General features: G+C 39.8%; 2 protein-coding genes across 2 annotated transcripts in view; one reads left to right on the forward strand and one right to left on the reverse strand.

Annotated features, from left to right (window-relative positions):
* Nucleotides 1–17,413, forward strand: part of LOC149084488 (SCY1-like protein 2) — a 191,706-nt gene that overhangs the window by 19,973 nt on the left and 154,320 nt on the right. The window lies entirely within an intron of this gene.
* On the reverse strand, nt 10,711–11,475 carry LOC149084489 (uncharacterized). Its single transcript, XM_089235321.1, has one exon. The coding sequence runs from the start codon at nt 11,473–11,475 to the stop codon at nt 10,711–10,713; it is 765 nt and encodes a 254-aa protein (XP_089091447.1).

Consider the following 17,413-nt stretch of genomic DNA (forward strand, 5'->3'; position numbering starts at 1 on the left):
GCTCTCTAAAAGTCTTTTTTTTCACGATACTCAGTGCTTTCGGTTGCCAGTTTGTCCTCAGTTGCCGCCCCTGCTAGCCAGGTTTACACTAACTCACAACTACGACTATCAAAAGATGGAATATTATATTATGGAAGTAAAAAGTAATTTGGCACCAACCATTGCGAAAAATTGTAAATGCGACCTCGGGCATCTTAAGGTTAAGAACCATTGTTCTACAATCATGGTCTCTGAAGGATGGAGCAGACGGGGCTACAGCCCGGAACTAGTCTTATCATTTTTGTTTCTTCACCCTATATATTCACTACAGAGCGGTGGCGAGACACACACACAAAGGCGGAAGGCATGTCAACAATATCTATATGCAGGTCATCACGATGGATAGATAGATAGATAGAACCGCTCACAACCCCGGACTAATGCAAAGCACCTTACTTCCGTTACCTAAAAAGAGGCAGAGCTGTGTCGGAAAAGTTAGCAAACATTTATAGTGGTAACTCCCCTTGCCCGCAAGTTTCGAATCACTCGCGTCGTTCTCCCCATGAAGACAGCCAACTCGATGCAACGTACAAGACATTTGACTGAAATGGACAGCTGAACCAATTGACTAGGGAGAAGAATTGCACGTGCGCCTAGTGGCACATTAGGGCCGGAGACCGCAGCCAGGTGGTCATCATAATGGAAGAGTTATCAGGGTTAGACGATCACTACCCAGAGCCGCAACTAAATACTCTTTCGGTCTTATGGGCTCCTCTCGTCCAGCGCCTAGGCCACCATACCCGCGTGCACTCTTGGCTTAAGGAGGTCGAATCCTAAGCCTGTGGGTTCTCTGTCTTGGTAAGAATTGTGAGCTGTTGCTTCATTAAGAAGTCATAACTTCATAAAAGTAGTTTTACCCCGATTTACGGCCCGGTGCGGTCGCCCCGGAACGGCACATTTCGCACCCATCAAAGTCCGGCCCTAAGTGTTTCTAAAAACCCACAACATAATTCACCAATTGTTTTAGATGGCTGTGTGAGAATTAATCAAATATCCGGATATTTTCGGAAAGCTTAAACAACTAAGCGATAGTTGCATTTTGCTTACGAATATTTTTTCACATGGCTTCCAGTACAATTCACCCAATACTCTACAGGCGCGTTTCCTCATATCTTTCTGGGTTTTTACTGAACCCTTGCATTAAGATCCATTCACTAAGGAACTACTACGTTGTTGAGTTCTCTAATTTAGTTCTAGTTAAGAACTTTCTCATCGGAAATAGTTCTGACTTCTTTTACTCCTTTTCCTTTCCATTCAATTGTTTTTACATGAAACCCCTCTGGCAATGTCTTGGGAAACTGTTTGAGAAATCTTTCTCCGGATGTCTGAACGTGCTTGAATATTAACATCGTGTTCTCTGCAGGGAGAAATTCCATTATTATTCTTAAATTTATTGAAGATGACTACTACAAATCATTTGCGATAAGAGGGTGAAAGCCTTTACTGCCAAAGTCAATGAGAATATCGATTTTGTGGGCTGGGTTGCAGCCATGGTTGAGTTGTTATAGTGGCATTAGCTTCGTCCAATACAGTGGTGGACATTTTCAGCGCAGAAACTGTTGGACAAGAGGAAAACAATATGATTTCCTCTGCGAGTCTCATGGATGACTGGCACTTCGGAAGATTCGTGTTTAAGGGGTTTGGTGCACGCAAATTTTCTAAAAGACACATTTTCGAATTTTTCAATTTTCAAATACTATAACATTTCCAGCGTCTAACTGTGCGCGAGTTTTTTGTTCTAAATTCCATAGAAGTATTTTTAACGTAAATTTTTGCTGGCAGGCATTTTAACGTTTTCCACATCAAAATGCTGTTTTCTCAAAACAGAGTTTTTCTGTCATACATATGGAAATTTTTTAAACACCGATGTTCAAATGTTTTAAAAGTTTGCATGTATGTCAACACTAAAATGTTACACACAGGGTGATTATAATTAAAGTTCGTTTTTGAAAAGGCTGTGAAAAAAGAATCACTGGTCAGAATTACCTGATATTTCACCTGAATATACATGAAGCAATGGGATTTTGTCTGGCAAAAGAAAAAAATAGTTCAAAAATTAACCGATAGATGACATTATACTCGTCATAAGATGCAAATTATACCGACCTGACATGCACAACTCACATTACAAATTTTGATAAAAGGCGGGGAAACATGCAGTTCCTGTTATTCTCTGCGTCCGAGAAGGTCGTCATGACGTTGTTATTGAAGGATCGGACTCTGCTTTCAAAACTTTTTTTACAAGAACTGTGACTGTGTGGAATCTGCATTAAAGAAATTCCGGACACTTAAGGGTATTAGAAGCGGATCTGGACCGATGTCTGCAAACGGTCTAAAGAAGATTATTGCTAAATTTGAAGAGACGGTTTTGTTTGACGTGCAATGTGGCAGAGGGAGGAAAGCAATTGGCTAAAGCATTGCAGGAAGCGTCAAGGCAGTGCTTCGGGAACGTGCAGTGCTAGGGGAATTGGCCGAACTTTACACATGCCTGTCAGCACGGTTCGTAAAATTTTACGAAACATCCTGCAATGTTATCCATACAAAATTAAGTATGTTCAAGAGTTTTTTCCTGCGGACCCCAATACGAGAACATTTCGCCATGCAATTTCTTGCTCGGATGGAAGCGGACCATGGAACATTTTGTGGACAGACAAAGCCTATTTCCATCTCCAAGGTTCTGTCAATACACAAAATTGCAGGATATGACCTAGAATCCGTTCCAAATGCAACCATTGCCTCTTCATTCTCCAAAGGTCACTGCGTGGTGCGGGTTTACGGCAGCGTTTATTGCCTAGCGTTAAGCGCCCTTTACAATACAAAATCTGGCTATGATAAACAATATAAAATTTCATTGGATCAAAGCGCATAATAATAATGATAAAAGAAATGACTATGTGGATAATAAAGCTGAAGAGGCAACAAAAAAGGATCAAATTGACAAAACTAAAATCAATAAAATACATCTTAAAAAAGTCATAAAAAAATATACAGAATGAATGGCAGAGGCTGTGGAACTCAACTACAAAAGGAAGATTTACACACTCAATAATGCCTGCCGAAGGTAAAAACAACCAACATCTATGGAGACTTCTACATCAACCAATTGTTAACTCAACATGGGGAGTCTATCAGGCAAGGTTCCACAGACGTGACTCATTATGTATCTTCTGCAAGAAGGGGGCTAGTGACGCTCAACATATAGAATATAGATGTGAAGCACGGGACAAAGACAGAAAAGGATGCAATTTTAGCGATCACAACATAAAAATCTTAACATTGGTGAAAAATACGAAAATAGCTAATTTCTTAAAATAAATCATGCAAAAAAAGCGTGGAATATTATATACATCTCCATTATTGTCCTATTTTATGACAAGATTTAAATGAATACATGTTATTATATATATGTTTAAGTAAATAGATATTATATTGAAAAGTTATTTGAATAATTATAAAGTGTTAATATAAGTGCATTTGATAAATATGAAAAGGATTTAAGGATTTGCTGATTTAGATTGGTTAGCATATACCATTTTTTAAATGTAAAGTTCTCACTTGAATCTTTTGTGTTGCTGAGTTATACTGTGAATTTTAATAATATGTACTACAGTTTTTTTTTTTAATTCATGTCATATACTGGGTTTTTACTAAAATATGTAATCTTCTAGCTCGTGATAACATGTGTATTGCAGTGCATATAAAATAAATGTTAATATCTAATACTGTAAGTTATAATGCATAAATTGACTGAAATATAACTGTGGTATCACAGTTTTCTTCGATCTATTGGAATGTTGGGTGATTGACGGACTGATTTGCTTTTGTATATTGCAGCTGGTCCGATATGTATAGACTTTTTTTCCTCTTTTTTTATGTTGAAAGATCAAATGATTGTCAGACTCATATGATGATATGTGAACGTATATCTACAGTGTGATAATTACAATGCAAAATATAGTACTTGAGTGAAGAAATTATTTTAAACCTCAGGGACATTAAATTACTGCCTGCGAGTTGTTAATTGTTGCTTCCTGGAGTAAGATGTAAAGTTGATTTTTTTTGTAGAGAAAATAAATGATCTCTTCGGGGAACCCCGTATGGCGAACTACGTTTGCCGGGCTGCGGGTTAGCATCTCTTATCGCTGTCCCTTTCTTTACGAGAACATATGTCCTTCGGGTCCTGAACCTGTACCGTCAATGGGACAAGATATGAATCTCTTTTGCGCAACCAGCTCATTCCAGCACTGCAACAGCGCGGATGTGTGGATAGCACAATTTTCATGCACGATGGTGCTCCTCCGCATACTGCAACACCAGTGAAGCAATGCAAATTTTAAATCTCCATTCTGGCAACAACAGAGTTATCAGTCGCAATTTTCCAACAGTTTGGCCGCCACGATCACCTGACCTGAACCCTTGTGACTTCTGGCAGTGGGGTCATCCAAAAAATGTTGTGTACAGTGGTCCGATTGCGAACTTAGCTGAGTTGAAAGACCGCATTACGCAACACATTCGCAACATCGCCCCTGATACACTTCGATCTGTTGTGCGCTTTCGGCTCATAGGAGAAAACGGTGGACAGCATATTGAACATTTCTTAAGTAGCAGCTAATTTACCACATCCTTTTCCTGATGGTTTCATCTCCGTTCGCTCTTCTACAATTTTTCTTACGGTCACGTCTTTTAATTTGCATCTTATGACGAGCACAGCGCCATTTACCGGTCAATTTTTGAACTTTTTTTCTTTTGCCAGACAAAATCCCATTTCTTCATGTATATTCAAGTGAAATATGAAGTCATTCTGACCAATGGTTTTTTTTTTACAGCGTTTTTAAAAATAAACTTTACTTATAATCACCCTGCATTTTAACAAGAGGATTTCTTAATATAATTTATTAGAAGAATTTTTATGGCAGAATGATGGAAGTAGTAGTTACTGCCTGGCAGTTCAGTGGTTAAGGAGCTAGCCTCTGACTGCAAGAAGGAGAACGTTTGCTCGAGTGTCGTGGTGGTAAGATACTCGTCTACCACCATGAAGTCCGCTGTCTCTGTTCCAGGTTCAAACGCGAGGCAAGGTATGTATAATATATTTTCCCTGACGAGCTTGAGACAACCACCGACAGACGGCGTCTTCATTTCCAACCCACCTCATTAATGGCAGTAAATTGCATTATAGCGATATGGCCGAGTTGGTGTTTGATGTAGTAAATCCCTGACTGCGCAGGTCTGGGTTCGAATCCCGATTTCGGACATGGTTGTCTACTAACACCAATAATTTCTCTGAACTGGTCGTAAAGATCTCTTGAGAATACGTGATAATCATCTACGGGGGATGTAATGAGGGCCATACATCTGAAAAACCCCTCACGGAAAGCAGAAGAACCAGTGACCGGAAAAGCGTTTCTCCCTTACATTCCCTCAAGTTACATACCTCATCCCTTACATACCTCAAGTTACGGACACAATTGGACGACACCTGAGAAAATTTGGCATCAAGACCATCTTCAAGTCAACCAGAAAGCTTAGCGAATGCCTCAGGTCGGCCAAAGATAAACGGGACGGACTAAAAACAGCTGGTGTTTACCGTATCCCGTGCAGTTGTGGAGAAGTGTACGTAGGCACTACACACAAAATGATCGATATCGACCAGATTGCCCGGAATGCAAGATGGCCTAGGCTCAAGCCCCAGCGGAGACTAAGATGACATCCTTTCGCGTTCACCTCAGCATAAAATCCCGAAAATATGTGTTTCTATGAATTGGAGTTAAATGCTTTTATTGTTTAAAAATTCATTGTTTTCGAATTTTTCATACAGTATTATGTGTTTTGAGTACATGATTACATGAGTGAGTGATTTTTTACATAGACATATGGTTTTTACTTTTTTTCTTCAAGGATATGAATGGGAAATTCCCATGAGCTAGGTGTGTTAAAAATTATGAAAAGTATTTTATTTTTGAATTCTTTCGAGGTTTCAAGTATTTCTCAATCATTTGAGGACTTTCAAGTCCGACCCAACATGAAGCTTTCCAATTTCTGCTCAATTTCCGGAACTTTGAAGTCCATTGCGCATCCATTCAAGATTTCTCAATGGATCCAGTCCAATTGGTCACTCATACAGTAACTGACGCATTCACTTGCTTACTCATATGGTCACTCAGTCACTCATTTGGCCACTCATACGGTCACTTACTTGGTCTCACTCACTCACCCACTCACTTCGTCACTCACACGGTCAGGGCAAATTGTCAAGGGCAGAATGTACCGGGGAAAAAACGTGTCGGGGCAAAAGTCGGGCAGAATTTCCCGAAAACCCTAGCAACATATGAGCAGCGTAAGTTCAACAGCACCCGTAAGAACACCAGACGAACCAATCTTCTATGACTTCCCCGAGGAGACTACATATATTCTCGACCATCATTGCCTCTACAGAATATATACTACCATCGTAGTACACGAAACATCTCCCACCGCAAAAGTGACTCAACATGGGAGAATCTATTATTCTCATAATCATGATAACTCGGTAAATCTTTCTGGTACACCACAGAACTTCGTGCAATTGATTCGATTGTTTCACCAAATTCTCCAAAGGTTTACACAAGGATTCAAGCCAAACTCGATGTAAATTCAAGATTATAGAGGGGAAAGGGGGTTAGTATATTTAGAGTTCTGACGGTTCATTCAATGCACATAATTCGCATTTTATACTGAATTCAACCGCTGCACTGACGTCACCAGCTGCCATCGCGTGCTAAGTATACGTACGTGATTACCATGGGTGATTCGTTCTCACCAAAAAGAGCTACACGCAGGTCATGGTGCGAGCACATGACTTTGATTGATCGAAAATATGCAAGCGAATATGAAGAACCACGGAATCTTTTCAAAGAGGAATTATTAATAGTAACCCAAGAAAATGGATTCTCTTCCTCTCCCCGTGTTGTGTCTTTTGCTTCTTATTTTTTTTCAACGTGGCGGCCCACGCGATTCTTTCTCGCTCTCTATAAATAATGCCGCCATGAATCAAAACAGCATAGACTCACGTTTGCGTCATCTCCGTCTAAATCCGGACCGAATACGTCTTATGTATCTTTCCTCTCTACTTACGTCTATAGTTGGATCAAAAACTGGTTTGTGATCGATAAACGCCATCTCTTATGTGTCACGGTCCGTTTCTGAAGTTCAGCGTCTCCGCGTAGTGGTCATTGTCGGAAGTCTGGGTATTATGCGAAGTGGCTGGAGTGTAGAAAGTAGTCTCGGCGATATTGTGAAGGGGTTAATGTCGAAGTCTGGGCAATATGGGAGGTGGCCAACTATTTCACTTGGAGTTGCAGGATTTGAAAGCAGTTGAGTTGAATGGGACTTCGAAACTCTCGAATGCAGGCCCATCATTTGGTGGGGGGGGGGGGTGTCAAACAATTACAACGGATAATATTTACATAATACGAACGGGGATGCTGGTAGAGGAAAATGTGGCCCGTGCATGATGAGACGCAAACACGCGCGTCGGTGAGTGAGACAACATCAACCATCAACAAAACGAGCCAGACGCCTTTGACTCCCGATTTCTGTTGTGATGCCACCAGCAGAAAATAGACTAATAATTATACAAGCTGGGAAGATACGCCAGTGCCATCGTGTGGACAGCACTACAGTACCCCCCTCGCAGTCCGAAGGACGAGGACAGAAGAGAAAGAATTAAAGTTTAAAAGTCACGTGCTTCGATGAACGTAGACGGTTTTTCCAAATATTTTTGCAGGTCGTTGTCTTTTTTAGGATGCTTTTCGGAACGACGGAGCAAGTTTTTGGCACGGATACATCTATGTTTTTGTTGGTTGGCTGAGGCACACTGCCGGTGAGCAGAAAGGCAGGTTTTAACCTGTCGACCGATACCATGGAAGGTTTTCCTTTTATGAGAAGGCAAAATGTCTTCTCACCACGTTTCAGCACTTCGTACGGTCCGTTGTAAGTGGGGACGAGAGCTCGTTTTACTGTGTCTGACCGCAGGAAGACGTGGGTGGTGTTCTTCAGGTCCGAATGTATGTACAGTCTCTTTTCACCAAGGAGGTGAAAAGAGCGCCGTTGCAGGAGTTGGTTGTAGCTGCTGCATCTGGTCCCTTAGAATGGAGACAAATTCTGTGGGACACGGTATGCTGTTACTACTGTTGGTGATTAGATCGCCAGGCAATCTGAGCTCTGTGCCGTATACGAGTTGTGCTGGTGTGGCTTTGAGGTCTTCTTTGTAGCAGGATCGTAGCCCTAACAGGACTGTTGGAAGTGTGTTCACCCAGTTCATGTTTGACCTAGCTATCAGAGCTGCTTTCAGTTGTCGATGAACTCTTTCTATCATCCCGTTAGCTTGAGGATGGTAAGGTGTCGTCCTGATGTGCTGAATGCCAAGGAGTTTGGTGAGTTCGTGAAAGATGAAGCTTTCGAACTGTCGACCTTGGTCTGTTGTTATTTTCTCTGGGGTTCCGAAACGACTGATCCAACCAGAATAGAATGTTGAAGCAACAGTGGCTGCTGTCATGTCCTTCATCGGTAAAACTTCGATCCAACGGCTGAATCGATCGATGCAGGTGAGGCAATATGTGTAATCTTGGGATGACGGAAGTGGACCAATGATATCGATGTGAACGTGCTTGAAACGAGCGTCTGGCATTTCTATTTTTCCTGGAGCGGAAATAGTATGTTTGTGCACCTTTGACTTTTGGCAAGGCACACAACATCGAGTCCAGGTGGTGCAGTCTTTCCGAATTGAAGGCCATACAAAGCGATCGCAGACAAGACGTGTTGTTGCTTTGATGCCTGGGTGGCATAGATTGTGAAGAACATCGAAAACGTGTCTTCGAAGAGTATTCGGTATATATGGGCGTACTCGATTGCAGGATGTGTCACACCAGAGTGGTTTGTCTATACCAACTAAATTGCAGATGTTGAGTTTTAAAGAGGAGGAATGCTTGAGAGAGTCAAGTTCACTGTCGGTCGCTTGAGCTGCTGCGATCTTGGAATAGTCTATTGATGGAGGGCATGCAATGGCTTGTATTCTAGAAAGAGCATCAGAGACTAGGTTCTGTACGCTTGATACGTGAAGTATGTCGGTGGTATGCTGTCCGATGAAGTCAAGATGTCGTGTTTGTCTGGGAGATGTCTTGTGAGGCTTTTGACGAAATGCAAATGTCAAGGGTTTATGGTCAGTGTAGAGGATGAAATGTTTCCCTTCGATCATGTGTTGAAACTGCTTCACTGCCGCATACGCTGCTAATAGCTCTCTGTCGTAAGTGCTATAATTCATCTCAGCTTTGATAAGCTTCCTGGAGTAGAAAGCGAGAGGTTGCCAGTGCGAGTTGACAAGCTGTTGTAGGCAAGCACCGATTGCTGTATTGGATGCATCTACCATGATAGAGAGTTCGGCCGATGGATGTGGAAAAGCAAGAAGGGTTGCAGAAATGAGTTTTTTCTTGCAATCTACGAAAGCTTGATTTGATGTTTCCGTCCACTCAATCTTCGCGTTGCTTTTGGCTTTTTCTTGAAGATATAAACATAGTGGAGCTTGTGTTTCTGCTAACCCAGGAAGGAATCTCCGATAAAAATTCAACATTCCTAGAAAACGTCGAAGTTCTTGGATGGTTGCCGGTCTTGGGAAATCTTTTATCGCCTTCACTTTACCATGAAGAGGAGAAATTCCTTTTGATGATATCCTGTGTCCGAGAAATGTGACTTCATCTTGGAAGAATTTGCACTTCAGAGAGTTGATCTTTAGACCATGTTCGGCCAGTCGTTTGAAAACTATGTCCAGGTGCTGTTTATGCTGTTCAGAGTTCGCTGATGCGATGAGGATGTCATCTATGTATCCCGCTGAATAACTGAGACCAGCCAACACTTGGTCGATGTACCTCTGAAATGTCTGGGCGGCATTGCAAAGTCCGTAGGGCATGAAAGGAAATTCATAAAGCCCGAAAGGCGTGATGACGGCAGTCTTGGGCACGTCAGCTTCTGCCACTGGAATTTGTTGATACGCCGAGACGAGGTCGATGGTCGAGTATATTGCAGTCCCATGAAGCATGTGGGTTAGGTCATGGATATGAGGAATGGGATATCTGTCTGGTGTGGTGATCTTATTTAGCTGACGGTAATCACCGCAGATACGCCACGCACCATTAGGTTTCTTGACCATATGAATTGGACTGGCCCATGCACTGTTTGATGGCCGGCATAATCCTTGTTTTTGCATGTCCAGAAATTGCTTTTTTGCGCAAGATAACTTTTCTGGAGAGAGACGGCGAGCTTTAGCAAAAATTGGCCTACCTGTTGTCTCGATGATATGCTTCGTCCTCATGTCGAGGAGGCATCGTCGTCGTAAGTCCGGAAGCAAATTGAAGTTATACAAGAAATCGGCTCCAAGAATCGGTTTCGGTACCGCGGCCAAGAGGAAAGTCCACCGGAAGACTCTGCTGAGTTGAAAATCTAAAGTGACTGTTCGTTCACCATAGACGTTTATTGGAGACGAATTTGCAGCGGAAAGTTGGAGAAGTGGTTGACGTTTGTCAGTGCTGCATGCTGGGAGTATTGAAACGTCAGATCCAGTGTCTACAAGGAATGAAATGTTGGTGCTTCGATCGGCTACGAATAAGCGACGAGATGTCGTTGGCAGGGAGCATGTCGCTACTACTCTCCGCCTTCGTCGTTTTTTATAAACCTGCATGGTGAAGTGCACCTTCTGGCTTGATTGCCAAATGTCTTATGGTACCAACAAAATTGCCTATCCGGCAACGTAGGTGGTGATGTTGATCTCTTTGAACGGGAGAAACGCGAGCGCGAAACACTACGGGAACGCACACGCAAAACTGTTTTCAGTTCGCGGCGTAGTTGGGCAATCTCTTCTTGGAGTTGTGCGATCGTGTCCGACTGTTGACTTTTGTTCACGGCGTCTACATGAGGTGGGCTTGCTTCTTGGATCTTGTCGGCCAGCTCAGCCGTTTTGTCAAGGGTTAGTGGGCTCACGACAGCGAGTATAGATCGAGTAGATTTGGGTAGTTGTTGCAGGAAGAGTTCTGTCAATAGTTCGTCCGAAACGCTGAGAGATTCCGCTCTTCGTTTTAATTCACGGAGAATGTCAGACGGTTTCCGATCTCCTAATGGCTCACAAGCGAGAAGTTTCTTAAGCTGTGTAGACGAGGATTCACTGCAACGTGCGACTAGTTCGTGCTTTAGTTTTTTGTATGGCTCCGAAGTTGGCGGGTTCATGAGAATGTCTCGTACTAGAGATGCGTTATCTGGAGGAAGATTTGCAACGATGTAGTTGTATTTTGTTTTTGACTCTGTTATCGGTTTCGGAGCGGCTAACTCGAAAGTGCTTTCACACATCACGAACCATAACGATACATCACGCACGTTGAATGGCGGTATAACTACGGCACTCACCTCTGCCATGGTGGTTTCTTTTGCTTCACGTCTGATGTCGCCAATCTTTAGTTGATATATTTACACTTTATTTACAACGGATAATATTTACATAATACGAACGGGGATGCTGGTAGAGGAAAATGTGGCCCGTGCATGATGAGACGCAAACACGCGCGTCGGTGAGTGAGACAACATCAACCATCAACAAAACGAGCCAGACGCCTTTGACTCCCGATTTCTGTTGTGATGCCACCAGCAGAAAATAGACTAATAATTATACAAGCTGGGAAGATACGCCAGTGCCATCGTGTGGACAGCACTACACGTCTTATGTAACTTTTTCTATACTTACGTGTATAGTTTGATAAAAATCTGTTTTGTGATGGATGAACGCCATCTCTTATGCGTTACAGTCCGTGTCTGAAATATAGCGTCGCCGCGAAGTGGTTGTTTCGGAAGTCTGTGTAATATACGTAGTGACTAGTGTCGGAAGTTTGAGAAATGTACGAAGTGGTTAGTGTCGGAAGTCTGGGAAGTATGAGAAGTAGCTTAATTAGTGTTGATGTCAGGAAAATATGCGAAGTGGCTAATGTCGAAGCGTATTGTAGAGAGAGAGGGGGAGGGAGGGGGGAGAGGGGAGGGAAAGAGGAGAGGGGGAGAGAGACAGGAGAGGGGGAGGGGAGGGGGAGAGAGAGAGAAAGAGGGAGGGAGAGGAGGGGGGAGAGAGGGAGGATGGGGAGAGAGAGAGGAGGGGAGGGGGAGGAAGGGAGGGAGGAGGAGAGAGATATATTCTGTGTGATATACGTAGTGACTAGTGTCAGAAGTTTGAGAAATGTACGAAGTGGTTATATTGTCGGAAGTCTGGTAAATATGAGAAGTAGCTTAATTAGTGTTGATGTCTGGAAAATATGCTGAGAGGGGAGGAGAGGGGGAGAGAGAGAGGGGGGGGAGGGGAGAGAGAGGAGGGGAGAGAGAGAGGGGGAGAGGGGGGAGGGGGAGGAGGGAGAGGGAGATATATTCTGTGTAATATACGTAGTGACTAGTGTCGGAAGTTTGAGAAATGTACGAAGTGGTTAGTGTCGGAAGTCTGGGAAATATTAGAAGTAGCTTAATTAGTGTTGATGTCTGGAAAATATGATAATATTAAGATATATTCAATGAAAGTTTTATTGAAAATCCATTTTTTTTTTTGTGAAAAAAGTTTACAAAACTATACCATCATTTTTTCGAAAAAACTATCCCTTTAAACAGTTCATCGTTATCATTTGAGTGAGAATCGAATTCTATCACAATTTATTGTTGACAAAAGTTCCGAGTAAAATCATTGACCCATATTTAATTTATAATCATTGTTAATATTTTTGCTGAAATATAATAATATCTATTATATAATGTTGTGAGTCAAAGTATGAGCCATGTCGACTTCTCGGCAATTTAATTTTTTCTTGTATAGTATTGTTTTCTTAAAGAATAAAATACATTGATTGATAGATTTGAAAAAAAAAAAATCATCAATGTAAAATACCTAGTAATTTCCAAACAATACTGTTAAAAACAATTCAGTCTTTAATTTATTGTTACCAATTGTTTTGTTTGAGATCTGTTGTCTTCAGTAATTATGTTCGAAGGTGTTTATTTCTGAAGAAACTGATGTATTTTCGGTAGAATAAATCTTTGTAGTAAATGCATAAAGAAAAACTTTAACCAATTACTTCAATCGCCACAAATCGATTGCATCATTGAAAATATTTTACTAATATTATAACAATAATTAAATAATTTTTCCGATAACATCATACATTATTACTGAACATCTACTTTTCCAATTATATGCTATAGAGACAATTCATGACGTATTCGTTAAGTGCTGCTATTTATCTTAGTGAAAACTTGTTTCCTAAAAATTTTGTAACTGTGACTTTAACACATCAAACTGCTCTTTCCTCTTTGCTCTGCAACATCATGCATAAAATACTGCTAAAAATGATCTTAGAAAATAAAACAACCATTAAAACATATTAAATGAACACTGGCATATACAATAGTAAAATATATTTTATTGATATCGATGCTTGGATTCTGAATTCCTCTGATTCCTCCTTCATTCGAGGCACGAAAAATGACATAAACGTTGTGTGATGATTCTTGGTGAAATATTTTTAAATATCATAATTAGAGCCCAGATTATATGAACTTAAAAAGTGGCAAAATATGCACTTGAAAAAGCTAAAATATGCACTTAAAAAGGCTAAAATATGCACTTAAAAAGGCTAAAATATGCACTTAAAAAGGCTAAAATATTGCACTTAAAAAGGCTAAAATATGCACTTAAAATGGCTAAAATATGCATTTAAAAATACCAAAATATATACTATCTTTACACACATCCACACCTTTTGTGGGTATATTTTTCTGCCACCTCGTTAGGCAATTTGCCTGTTGTGTCCTTTGTGTGTGTATTTGAAAAATCCTGAAACAGTAAAAAATTCGAAAATATGTACCAAAAATGAGAAAATATTCGCTAAAAAATCGCTATGCAAAAAAAAGCAGATACGTGTTCAAAATGCACGGTTTCTATTTATCAGTGCATATTAATTTACCTCCTCACATAACCATATACTGCAAATGCAAATAACTTATAAATATTTTTTATTTAAGCATTTTCAATTTCTAGTTAGTCGTGGCTGTTCAGTAACGAAATAACAGTAAAAAAGAATTTCGAGGCTATTTCTAAAAGAATTGAATATTTTTGACGCTAACGCTGAAGCAGCTGATATTTGAAAAAAAAATTCATACCTGCGGGAAAACAACCCGACGTTATGAAAATATTATGTTTATGAATATGTTATGAATTCTCATGTTTAGGCCTCGGCCAACATTATTGTATAAATGAATAAATAATAAATATTCATTTGAAAAACTATGAAAAAGTGTGTGTGTGTGTGTGTGGTTGAGCTTCAATAAACCTTCACAAATATGCATTTATTCTGAAAAATTCTTTGGTTTTATGCATTTGTATGCATTAATTAATGCTGGAAAAGCCCAAAATATGCAAATGCATATGCACATATGCATATAATCCGGGCTCTAATCATAATCGATAACAATCATCTCTTCCCTAAAATTATTTTTCCTGAACTATAACTATCATTAAGACGTGTGTTAGTCATCGTGAAAGAACCTATCGCAATATTTCTCGCGCTTTCCTCCAATTAACTGAAAAATACAAGGTCGAGAAATTGGCTGCGTGTCGTGAAAATATTTTGCACAACAGAACAACAATCAGAGGAAACTCCATAATGGGTGCTCTTTTCGATTATTTGCCTTTTGTACGGAGGTTATTATGTTATGTTGTGTCACTTGTAGAATATTCTAGAAATCAACAGGTTCTTATCCCGAAGGCACGTACTGCAATAACACTTACCCTCCGTCTTCCTCCCTCCTGTATGTTTGGCTTCTTAGCATAATACATTAGCTTGAGGTAGAGCAACATCCACAGGTGGATCGGAAAAGAGGGAAGTACTGTAGACAATAGTTGATTACCGTTTTACCAGAGAAGTGAGCTGCGTCGAAACAGACATTTTGGTAAAACGTATGCATTTAGGACGTGCTTTCATCTATCTTTAGAGATAAAGCTGAAAATTTGTTGCATTAAATTTCAACTAAGTGCAGTTCCATCGTGTGGTATAATTACGACTTGTTATTTGATTTGAAATATAACTATAAAAAAATACTGTCGTCAAATATTATTATTTTACTCTTAAATAAAAAAAGTTAAAACTTGTTAAAATATTTTTTATTCAAAAAAGTGAAATTCATTTTCAAAGTCCATGTTATGAAGCCACATTCATAAAATCTTCCGATAGCCCTATTCAGGGAAGAAAAGATGACATAAACGTTGATTCTGTGGGAAATATTTCGAAACATCATAATCAATATTCGCTTCTTTCGTAGAAAATTTTCATTTTTCCTTAATTATAATCATCATTAAGACGTGTGTTGATAATCGTGGAGAAGCCATCGAAATATTCCTCGAGCTTCCCTCCAATTAACAGAACGAGACCAGGTCGATAAATTGGCTGCGTGTTGCGAAAACATTTCACACAACAAAACAACACTCGGAGAAACTCCAGAATAGTTATTCCGTTCGATTCTTCGCCCCTTCTACGGAGGTTAGCGAGTGTGTGTGTGCTTGTCTCACGCGCGGAACATTCTAGAAATCAACAGGTTCTTATCCACGAAAAGGCACGTAATAACCTCCCCCCCCCCCCCTAAAACTCGTGTACGTTTGGCTTCTTAGCATAATAATTTATTTTGAGGTAGAATAACATTTACAGGTGGATGGAGAGAGGATACTGGGTCTTCCCCACTCTTCCCTGGATTGGGGACTTCCCGTAACAACCGCGGCAGATTTAACGTAAGACCCTTTTATCAGTCACGGAAGGAATTAATGTTGACATGCGTGGTCGGCAACTAGGCTGATATATGGATTAGGTTTGTTCACGGTGGTCATTAATGCTATTCCCTCCATGTCTACTGCTTAATAACATCGGTTGATTGAGTGGCGCTCAATTCTAACGTTCGGTTTATAAACATTTGGACATTATCACGTAATGCTCATTAGTTTCTACTCCATCTGGTCCGGGAAAAAAAGTTGTAATATATTTTATCGCCGCTATATGTATTCCTCAGGAGTAGCAGACGAAAGTTTGTGGTTGTTTCTGCTGTTTTGGAATAGTATCATCGATAAAATGAAGTTAGCTTAGTTTTTTTTTTCCCCAATATATATAACGGCATATTATTTAACTCAAAAAGCGTTAATATCTGCAAGAATACATTTTCTCTCCCAACAAAAATTGATTGGAAAAGCACGAGTGATCATTAGGACACTTGGACTGTCTACTACCAAGTCCCGACATAAATCCAATCAAGAGCTTATAGAACTTACCATAGAGGTAAATGTTTGGAAATTGCAAAAATAACCGTTTTTGGAACCCATAAGGGCTTTCACATTTGCGACCTCTTTACGCTCTCTTCTGAACTACTAAAAGGATTACTATAATTATTATTATTATGATATATATTATTATGATATATATTATTATGATATTTATTATTATGATATATATTATTATGATATTTATTATTATGATATATATTATTATAATAATAATAATAATTATTATTATTATTATTATTATGATTATTATAGGCACTTTTCACGTTGACACATCATAAACGATTGCTCATTTGACACCTTTAACGTGAAAAAAAAGTGCTTTCATTTCTTTGGGCACTTGCAGTGTTCACCACTTTTACCATTCTATTTTCTGGTGAAGGTGCTCTTTTGGGTGAGCACCCACGCTGTCTTTGAAATTTTAGAAAAATTTTCAAACAATGCGGAATACTGTGATCGCAATAAAAAGAATGTGGAATGCAAAGAACTAACTTTCCCCATTAAAGTCAAAGACCGACAAAGATGTTTGGGATATGTTAGTTCGCATGTTTGACGGCTTTCTAGCTAATCGCTGGACCGAAAAAGTATGTTAAACTTGTGGAAAAAATTTTGTGATTGGGGAATTTGTTTGCTAGCTTCATGATCAACAACTTCCTAATCGGAAAATAGAGGACAGGGAGGACCATATAAAAATTTAGATTTTTTTTTTACACATTTTTTTCACTCTCAAAACTGATACTCTGAAATGCGTTTCGAGCATTTTCTCAAATTGAAACTACATCTCTACGACAAACGGTAGATGAGATGAAGGCGTAATTACGGCGTTTACAGGACGCTGTTTGTAAGAAACAAATATCACAAAGATCATTTTTGCAGCTAAAACGTGAAGAAGCGTGTATGAAAATAAAAATGGAAAAAAAATCCCATTAATTTTTAAATTTAAAATTTTATTTCAACTCAAATTTTGTTTTCTGTTATCGTCCAGAAACGTGACTTATATTCTAAAAG

This window comes from Pholcus phalangioides, unplaced genomic scaffold (genome assembly GCF_987345545.1).
Source record: "Pholcus phalangioides strain wild (caught in Gottingen) unplaced genomic scaffold, Ppha-v1.0 ptg000008l_1, whole genome shotgun sequence".
Lineage (NCBI taxonomy): Eukaryota > Metazoa > Arthropoda > Arachnida > Araneae > Pholcidae > Pholcus > Pholcus phalangioides.

What these genes read in the sequence shown, in the direction of transcription:
- LOC149084489 (XM_089235321.1), bottom strand. Translation starts at nt 11,475, where the DNA reads ATGGCAGAGGTGAGTGCCGTAGTTATACCGCCATTCAACGTGCGTGAT.